Raw genomic sequence first — 10,481 nt, 5'->3', positions numbered from 1 at the left:
CAAATTCCAATGACACCATGACCCACATACAGAGGATCTGGACCAAAACACCGCAAGACGAACAAATTGTAGGGGTGTTATTTTTATAAAATCCATAATAAAACCACCTGCCGCAAAAAAAAGTTCACGTGCATCATCGTCAACCTCAGTACAAAGGACCTGCCAAACCACATAGAATTCAGACAACGGGAACATACAGATACAGCTGCGAACGCGCGTAAACGTGACAAAACTAAAAGTCTGTCGACCAGAGGGTCTGGTCACAGACTAATTAGTGATTTTTGTCATTATCATTCGACAACGGGCGCGACATTCTAAACACACATTATCGTAATAATAGCGTCTGCTTACAACCACTGGCAGTGAGGCAATATCATCTACGGACACAGCAGCAACCCAGCGTTAACTCACCTGCCCACTTTCAAGTCTAGACGAGAGGACGCTGCGAGAACACTGTACACACAGATGCTGGCTAGCGACCACCCCTTGCACTTCATGATCCCTAATACCCCCCCTCACATGAGGCGAAAATCGATCGGAAGACTAGTCTACGAGCTCTAAATGGCATTTTCGTGAGTAAGACGTCCGGTGTTCTCACGATCATCTTGCGATTTTTAGGGATCGCCGGCGATTTTCAGTGCTTCACAACAATTCTCTTTAATCAAATCTTACAGGCAGTTGCAATGTTCACCAACTGCAATGTTGTTTCTAATTCTTTTTAAAATGAATGACTATTTAATATGTTCGTATTCTAAGCAATGTTCTAGATGGCAATATTCTCGTCCGTTATGTTTTTAACACCTTCGATTTTAGATATTGTGAGTTAGCGACTGTCTCAGATCATGTCTCCATGTACACGAAATCTGCTACGCAAATAAAGTTATTTGATTCTTGAGAAAATGAAGGTTAAACAAATGGCTGAAAGCACAAACATTGTGGCATACAAGGACAGCCTCATAACACACCAACGATTAGCTTCTTCTTCAAAAGCCTCAACAATAGACTTTTATAATTCTACTTTCATTTTGTTATATACTTATGTCTTTTATGTGATTGAAAATATATATGCTTATGAATGTATTTTTACTTTATTCGTGTAGCCTGCGCCTTTGTGATACCCCCTTTCGGAGCTCTCACCGCGCTCTCTCTGCGACCTAAATTTTTACTTATCGCTCAACGAATTGTGAAAGCGAAGGATACACATATCCTAGTTAGGTCGTAGTGAGAGTGCAGCGCGATCGCCGACTAGTTTAAAGGGGGCCTTAGATTTTTGTGACAGTCTTCACTCCAGGCCAGGGTGACCTTCATATGAACAGATAAAGTTTCAAACAAATCAGTGACTGTGAGCCGACTTGTGATTATTTTACATAATACACTGTCCAGTCACCGGCTGTGCCAGACTCTCAAAGCCTCTTGGACAACTGACAACACAAAACGTTTCATTATGTAATTATCTAATTACACGTTGCGGTAACACTAAGCAGGGAAACGTTAATAGGGCCTTCACAATGAAACCGAATCAGCAGGAATCAAACAGAACCAGCCGGAATGAAGTATTTGCAAAATTCGTGCCACATTCGGGGCCATTCGGGTGGGAATTCCAAATAGACCTTATATCCCCTTCACACGAGAAGGAATGAGCCAAAATGCCATCAGAATGAAAATTCTTTTCTATTCCTGGGAATTCGTAGTGTATTCTAGAAATTCTCACTGCATTTCAGGCATTCTTTTATCATTATTATAAGCAAGGAGGTTATATTCAGCTCGGGCGATTGCCGCAGACTCGTCGTCCGATCGATTTTCATCAAATGTGACAGGGGTATAAGTGTTACACACTAGTTGGTCGCCCCCGCCAGTTTAAATTGATAGCTGTTCGTCTTTTTTCTGAATCAATGATAAGAGAATATCGGCGCCTAAGGGATCGAACATGTGGCAAATTTCAACATTGCGGCTCATTTCATAGACTAGCGCCTCAGGACATTGTCAAGAGTGAATAAAGACGAGGGTTGGCGCACGCTTTCACCACTCGAAGCTAGCTGCAGACGCCATGCCGCTGCTGAGAGGACCGAGCGACATGCAAGCCCTGAAGATGACCTGTCTTCTGTCTCTTCTTCTCTTCGTGCCGTTACAACAGACTGCATCCGCAGGTACGTACATATTTGCCATCTTAGATAGGCCCCCTTTTACCCCTGTCGCATTATCCACGATCGGGCGTATCGATGGAAGGTCGGCCATAAAAATTTAAGATCAATAGCGTATTTTTCACCTGAAAACCGTCTCTGTCACATATAAGCCGTACTTTGTACCTTGTACAATTGTTGTGCAATAAAGTTATTATAATAAGCGAGGCTCGGGCGATTGTCGCAGACTCGTCGTCCGATTTTCGCGCAATGTGACAGGGGTATTTCCACTAGACGGCGATCGCGCTGCGCTCTCACTGCGACCTACATAGGATATGTGCAAACGTAAAAGTTTGACTGAGAAGTACAAGAAAACACACAAATAGTAAGAAGATTCGTTTCTTTTCTATACAATTCGTTGAGGGATATGTCAAATATAGGTCGCAGAGAGATTATGGCGAGAGCGCCGTCCTAATGGAAATGGGGTGTTATACGGTAATGGTAAGAGTTGTCAAACAGTCCCAAGGCAGTCCAATCGACCGATTGAGTGACCAACTGGTAGAGCGTTAGCCTTGCAGTCGGTCGTTTCGAGTTCGATCCCCGGCATAGTCACACAACAGACTTTACAACCCGCCGTACGTCCAAATACGTGCTGTCTACGTGCCAAAACGTGGGCAATCTTTTGGGATCCGTAGGTGGTAAGTACCGCCTCCGTACGAACTGGTTCGCTGACTGGGACTGTTCGCTGACTGGGACCCTCACCAGTTGAACTGTCCCGTAGCAAGCCTGAAGTGCTACGAGGGAAGCTTAAGATCTTTTGGCCCCCAACTGTGGAACAAACTGTCACTGAAGCACCGCAAAACTCTGGGACTGGTTAAGTTTATCAAGGAACTGTGAGGTCTAGATGGAAATGACAAGTGAAATTGTGAGTTTTGATATGTCGTTTTGTGGTTATGCACTATTGTATGTGTTATTGTAATATTGCAAAGTTTTAAATTGTATTTTTGTTTACCCAGCATTGCCTGAAAAACAGGTTGTTATGTACCTGAGTGTTACTGCTGGTAAAATAAATAAACTAAAAAATAAACTAAACGAACTCGTAGGGAATCCGACGAATTTTGGGGCACGCAGACACGCCGTAGAACTTGACGTGCAGGCAAAACTTTGTGTGTCGTGCGTTGACGTACTCCCTCCCTGATCTTGCCAGTCGTTCCACACGTTTTCAGAAATACGTGGCGGACGTGGTCTCCCCAGAAAACGTACGGACAAATTCACACGTACGGCGGGCTGTGCCTGCCCTTAGCTTTAGCACTCGGCATAACGTTATTAGTTGAATACACACCACTACTTGTGAAGTAGTTCCCTGCTGTAGTTTAATATTGTACAAAGCTTTGTGGCCCAGGGCTACAGAAACCATGGGCGCCGTCCTATGCACCATTTTATGTTGAAACAGCAGTGAGTTGTTATCCACTGTGTCTTGGGCACGGTATTGGGTCATGGAAGGTCCTCCTCCCACCGCCTTTTACCTCCCCAACCGAAGTCAGGTAACGTAGAGCTACCAAATATCGTAAACCCGACATTTATGTAAGACCAAGCGGACATAGCCAAACGTGTTTTTTTGGGGGAATATCAGCTCTTCTAAAAGCACAATGCATTGCCAAAACAATCCTATGCCGTTAACTTTAACAGTGGCACGTGAAATACGCGTGAAAAATGGACATGAACTGTCCAATGTAGTTTATAGGCAGGTGATAGTAATCAGTTTCTTAACGCGGTAGAACAAAACATTTTTTTTACTGTTAATTTTGCCAACACGTGAGCGGCACGTGGAATTCGTGGGGTCGTGTGGCGCAATCGGCAGGATGTTCGACTCATGGCCCTGAAAGAAACTTAAAGGCTCGTACAGCACGAAAATTTGCCAGACATTCATTGGACACTTGTGGAAACAACTTGGACATGTTTGTGGCAGTGGGTTTAGCATTTGTCACACAAGAGGGTGGCCTGGGCGCGAGTTCTCCGTAAGTAATTTCTGTTAGGCCACAGGAAGTAAATTTTATGGATGACATCCTTTGTAGACTGCAATAGTGCGATAGGGCGAAAAAAAACAAGAGGGTGAAAAAAATCAAGATGGCTACATTTTCAAACATAGGCGCCATAAAGTTGTGATGAATGTTGCAACAAGAATTAAATGGACAAAACATGGTATCAGAGCCAACAAGGCATTCATTCCCGTATTCAAGACATGTACTGGTGTGGTAAAAGTGACACTAGTGTGGTAGACTGGCATCACCAACAAAGTTAGTATCCACACTCATGGCTTCCATATTGGTGTCACTTTTACAACTATCCAATAAGTTTAATTTCTACAACTACAGTCCTGGGTACCTCGCAAGTGCCACTTCTACAAGTACAATTGTTAGGCTACAACACACCATATTTGCTCATTTTGGTACTTTATCATCATGTTGACCGTCCCGTCCCATCCATAAAATTCACTTGGTGTGGCCTTATGCCAACTTCCTTGTAACTTTGCATCAATGACTTTGACATCAGGAGTCATAAATGGCAGTCAAATCTGAACACAATTTGTGTCATCCATGTAATTTGTCCTTAGATAGTGGTAGATCTAAGTTACCCATTTTACACCTGGGTAAGTGAGATAAAGCCACGAATCGAACGTGTAACACCCCGGTCTCGTGTCTACTGGTCTATACACTCGGCCATTCAACGTCTAGTGGTTTTCTTGTTGAAATGGGTAACATGTCGTTTCGCCTCAATGTCAGTTCGCCACAAAGTACGTCATTTCGACACTAAGCACGTCATTTCGTCAAATTTGCATTTTATTTCTCTCGATGACCTAATACCATCGGAAAACGTATTCCTAACATCACTTAAGGTTTCCGCGAATGAAACCATGAAATATTTTCTAGACATCACAAAATAAACCTGGTATCAAATCTGCCGTGGCTTGGCCAGGCTCGCCCCGGACAGATGAAGATCTCTCCCGCCGAGGTTTTCTTTTGCGACCGGTAAAAATGTTGCGCAGTTAGATTCCCACTACCCTGGGAGCACAGACTCCTAAGGTGAGCAGTTAAGGCTTGTACCGGTACCCACCCCTAATCGTGTATGATCTAGCTAGTGGTTAGCAGCGCTGCGTCTGAAACTCGAATCAGAAGGGATGCCCCTTATGGCGTAACAGGTTTAACTTCATAGCGAAGCCCCTAGTTGTAATTTGTCAGCAACTTGGAAACCCTTTGGTTCAATTCTGGGTCAGGCATCTTGGTTGGGACTGTACGCGTCTTTTGGAGGGGACGTAAAAAAGGGGGCTCATTTTCCGTGGAGGCCTATTCTTCTAATTCTCTTCCCTAAGTTACAGTCCGTATGACAGTCGACATCTACATACACAGGCCGGCCTATAATTACTAGTTACACTGTCCAGTCACCAGTGACAGACTATGAAGGCCTCTAGGACATGTCATTAACTCTACCATTCCGCCTGATAGCGCAAAACGTCTCATTAAGCTATCATCTAATTATCCACTATCTAATTATGGGCTAACATTAAGCAGATAAAATGCCAACACTGAATCATGTCAGAATACTATTCGACGTTTACTATGTATGTGACCCTTGGTGTGTTTAGTCCTAACTTTTGACGGGCCATAGAAACAACAAAACCCTCTAGATTTTTAGGGTCTAAGTCTATCATTTGTTAGCAGTTCTTTTGTTTTAACTATCATCGATGTAGTGTATAGTAATGGACGAACTATATCTCTACTTCATTGGATCAATCCGGATGAACAACTACATGTGATGATTAAAATGATGAATGTAGTGTACGTGATTGTTGCAAAGTGTATTCAAAACGTTGGGGAGAAATTAAAGGGGCATTCCACTCCAGAAGGAAGTGCTCTTTTCCAATAGATAATGTATCAATTAATACATGATCAGCCGACCTTTGGTGGGATTCCACTTGTGGCGAATTACCCAACGTGTGTTTTTAAAACAATATGACACTCAATAAACCCATGCAGACCCTACCCATGTATTCCCTGTACGTGTAGACACTTCCTTTATCGTGGATATTTTCGGCATAAATGAGGGGCGCTTAGCAAAACAAGAAGGTCAATTGTTCACAAGATATCAAAGAACAAATAACAAGACGTGTTTTTCTTAGCGTCCCTGAAATAAGCTCTGTAACCTGTCTAACTTAAGTCAGCCGTTGTCAGGCACATTGTAGTCAGCCATAGGCTGAGATTGATTGATTTGATTAAAGGGTTCTTTGGGAGTTTTGTAGAAGACAATGCTTTTTTATGCGCGTGGGGCTAATGGGTACTCTATTGTATAATGTTACTTAGCATACATTTGTCACTTCCTACAATTAATATCTATCGGAAAATAACAGTTCTGTCTGGAGTGGAATGCCCCTTTAAGTGTTGAACTATAGTGCCCCCCACACAGAGAGTCCTTCTATAGTCGATGTGACAACCTGTGGATCCTCACTGGCTTATAACAAAGCAAAACAATTATAATTTGATCATTATCTCTTTGTGGTTTCTTTGTATCGGAGACTTTTTGATTACTAGTTGGGTCATCAAGACAAAAATTGGAAAAATTAGAGCTTACTGGGATAATTACCAGTCCCAATTTCGGGGTTAAACTGTAAGTGACCAAAACAAGTGCCCTGCTTTCAATCATTCGTCAAACATACAAAGTGGTCTGGGTTCGAGTCACCAACCTTGTGCCCTTAGGAAATGCACTTTACACGATTTTCCTCGGTCACTCTGGTGAAAATGGGTACCAAAATCCGGTTAGGGATTCCCCTCGGATAGCCTGTGTTTACACAAACTCTCGCTGGCGGGGGTTAATGACCCCCTCTTCTAGGGCGCTAGGGGCACGATTTTAGTCAGGCTAGCCCCTCGTATAGAACGTTATATGCAGGTCCCCTTGTGTTTCAGTTGAGCGCGTAACAGAACCCACCGCACTTATCGAAAAGCGTAGGGGTGAGTTAGTCGAGCTTGCCTATGCTTTATTTTTCAAGATGAAACTTTTATGATGAAACTTTTATGATGAATACTCTCCAGGCGAGGGTATTTCCATCATGTAATTTGGTTTGAAATTTCAGGTTTTATTTGTTTTAACCGTCAAAACCAAATAAAGCTCTCATTATGTCATCATCTTGATGTTTCTGACTTATAAGGCCTTCACACTGAAGCCGAACTAGCCGGAATCAAGCAAAACCAGTCGAAGTATTACAAATACAATTTTTTAAGTTTTGTATCACAGCTAATGGACTAATAAAGCATCAAAGCATCAAATTTGACTCTGATCTCTCTTCAGCTGTTCCGGCACCACAGGCAGAGCTATCAGAAGACAACCCTGCCCTGGTGGATAGAGTTATCGACAGTGTCCTCACAGACAATGGTGATGAGCTGGACAGTGCCCTGAGAGAAGTCAGAGGTGGGTGTCTCTTTTATTCATGGACATTGACAGCCTTTCTGGCAAACTTTAAAAACAACAACATTGAACTGGGAAATGTACAGTTCTGGACGGTGACCAACGTTCTGTCAATTGAAAGTTTAGGGCCACATTGTGCATATACAGCTTTGCATTTGGATAAAGTGATAGCACAGTTGCTTGATGAAAGCACAGTTGGTTGGCCGTTAAGTCCCGATCACATGGCTTGCTTGATCGTTTGCTTGATTGCTTGACTTATTGATTGGTTGATTGATTGATTGATTGATTGATTGATTGATTGGTTGGTTGGTTGGTTGGTTGGTCCACTGGGACAAATTTGTGGCTTTGTATCCTGGGCATCACCCCCTGCCTGAACTTCAGGGCTTTACAAAAGTGATCGTATGAGATGGCCCAGTATATCCTAGGATGATCCTTGTTTCCCGCCATTGAATCCTACTTTCTTGTGTTTTTAAAGGCCGCTTGGATGAACAAGAAGAATATGCCAATTCCAATACTGAAGATGCCCAGGTCAACGGAAAAGAGAAAAAGAACATCTTTACGTCTCAGTTAAAGGAGATGCTGGACTCTGTGTTGAGCCCAAATGATAAGAAACATGAGACAAAAGGTTAAATCTACATTCAGTGTCTTAAGACACAATTTCTTCCGATAACTTTCAATATATAGGGTCCGTGCAAATTTCCGTCTCTATAGCACTAAGTCTTGTCAGCTACAACCCTATAGTGTAATTACTGTAGTTTCTAAATTACAAAGTAATGAGGCCATCTGAGTTAACCGCAACCAGTATATTGCGATTCAGCTTTGACTGCTGTAAGCTCCTCACAATTTAGCCCCTAGTTGTAGAAGGAGAGTAGTCCATCCACCCATTATCCCAGAATTTGATACCATTGACATGAGTTTCCAAAAATTTTTACTCGGAGTACATGCAAAATCATCAAATAATGGCATCCGTGGTGAGTTAGGAACCTTTCCCATTTCAATCAATGCTGAGATACAATTAATAAAATACTGGCACCGACTATCAAACTTACCCGACGATTCTTTACTCCGTGAAGCATATGATGTTTTACTTTCCGGTGAATACGATTGGGTGAATCACGTAACTGACATTCTCAACTATAATGGTTTTGGGCATGTATGGACAAACCCGAGGTCGTATCATATTTATATGCTAACCGACCAGTTACGACTCCGTTTACAGGATATATACATACAAGAATGGCATTCTTCTATCCAGAATAACTCAAAACTTTCCATTTATTCTACGCTAAAGGAAAGATACGGACAAAAGAAGTATCTTTCGAATGTACACAGCTTTGAACTCCGTACAACGATATAGCCCTTGGACCATTACAAAGTATCCCTGGGTGCTAAACGGAGGATGCAAGTGTTATCAGATGCACGTTTTATGTAAGAAACCACCAACTCGCGTTTTTAACGTTTCAAATGTACTTATAAATGTACTAATTAGATCACATTATTTTCAATGTAGCGGAGTCGTCACTACATGAGGAAACCGACGAAAAGTCTACTTCTGGACAAAACATACAAGATGTTACCGAGAAGAGGAACACTGGGTTGGATTCGGAAAAAGAACAGGATGCCAATGGTATGCACGAGGAAAATTGTTTTTAAGTGTGTATAAAACTGTTTTTCACTGTGTATGTGTATATGTGTGTTTGTGTCTGTGTTTGTCTCTGTATTTGTGTGCGTTTGTGTGTGTATGTGTGTGTGTTAGAGTGTGTGTGTGTGCGTGTTTCTGTGTGTGTGTGTGTATTTATGTATGTTTGTGTGTGTGTGTGTTTGTGTATGTGTATGTGTGTGTGTTTGTGTGTGTGTGTGTGCATGTGTGTTGTGTGTGTGTATGCATGCAAGTGTGCTGATTGCCCATTTTGTACATTGCTTATGAACGCATGAAATTAAAGTACTAGTATTGCCAAATGGTGACAGAATTTCATTATTATCAAATTGTCACAGACTGTATGTTGCTTTGCCATCAGATAAACATTCGTATGCCCCTTGTATGCACTTAGTGGTATAATACCACTTTTCTCACGTGTTCAAACCATGCCATTGACTCAGGGAAAGAGAAGAAGACCATCACAACGCCACAGCTAAAGGAAATTTTGAAGAATGTCCTGGACCACAACACCTTGAATCATCCGTTAGCAGGTTAGATCTAAGCCTATCGCCTTAAGCATGTGTACGCTGTAATTGTGCTACAATTAGTTACCTCCTTTAACTGTAAGCCTTATTAATGATGACAAATGCTTCCAACTCAGGAATAATGTGATACTATATAGCTTATTTTCTACCCTAGAACAATCGTAGTAGCTCCTTACCACCAATGAAAGGGACATCCTTACTAGATAGCTTTAGAGAACGCTTACAAGTAGATGACAAAATATGTGTGACGGACCAAAAGGAGTTTATACCGGAAATACGGATACAGAAAAATGTACTCAACCACGTATCATGGAAGCTGGTACGTGTTAGTAGTAATCGTAGTACAACGCTAAACTTTCTTCCAACACGAAGGTAGAAAATCTATCCGCGGATCATTTTTTAAATCTTATTTTTGTGTCGTTAAAAATTTGATCTGTGTATACCTTTGTGTTGGAAGAGAGTTATGCATTCAACTACTCTCAACTACTATGAATTGTCGTAGGGGCCAAGCGTGACCAAAGCACGGCAGAAGAAACAATGCACGTTGCAGACAACGCTGTTGAGACGATACCTGTTGCAGAAAACATGGTTGGTTCCGGTCCTAACACACACGAGAAGAAGAGTGCAAAAGTCTTCTTGGCTCAGGCTGCGAAGGACATCGGCACAAAGGTAATACTACCACCATCACTACTACGACTACTACTACTACAACTACTACTA

At 42.2% G+C, this 10,481-nt stretch overlaps 1 protein-coding gene across 1 annotated transcript in view; it reads left to right on the top strand.

Moving 5' to 3' along the window:
• The first annotated feature begins 2,047 nt into the window (after window positions 1–2,047).
• The window catches only part of LOC118410633, a 10,209-nt gene continuing 1,775 nt past the window's right edge, over window positions 2,048–10,481 (top strand). Inside the window, exons 1-6 of the mRNA XM_035812416.1 lie at window positions 2,048–2,147; window positions 7,461–7,580; window positions 8,053–8,202; window positions 9,088–9,204; window positions 9,678–9,767; window positions 10,264–10,430. Coding sequence (XP_035668309.1) covers window positions 2,048–2,147; window positions 7,461–7,580; window positions 8,053–8,202; window positions 9,088–9,204; window positions 9,678–9,767; window positions 10,264–10,430 — 744 coding nt within the window. The remainder of the gene's footprint in view (window positions 2,148–7,460; window positions 7,581–8,052; window positions 8,203–9,087; window positions 9,205–9,677; window positions 9,768–10,263; window positions 10,431–10,481) is intronic.

This window comes from Branchiostoma floridae, chromosome 2 (genome assembly GCF_000003815.2).
Source record: "Branchiostoma floridae strain S238N-H82 chromosome 2, Bfl_VNyyK, whole genome shotgun sequence".
In the NCBI taxonomy this organism is placed as follows: domain Eukaryota; kingdom Metazoa; phylum Chordata; class Leptocardii; order Amphioxiformes; family Branchiostomatidae; genus Branchiostoma; species Branchiostoma floridae.
This window is presented reverse-complemented; position numbering and strand designations above follow the sequence as displayed.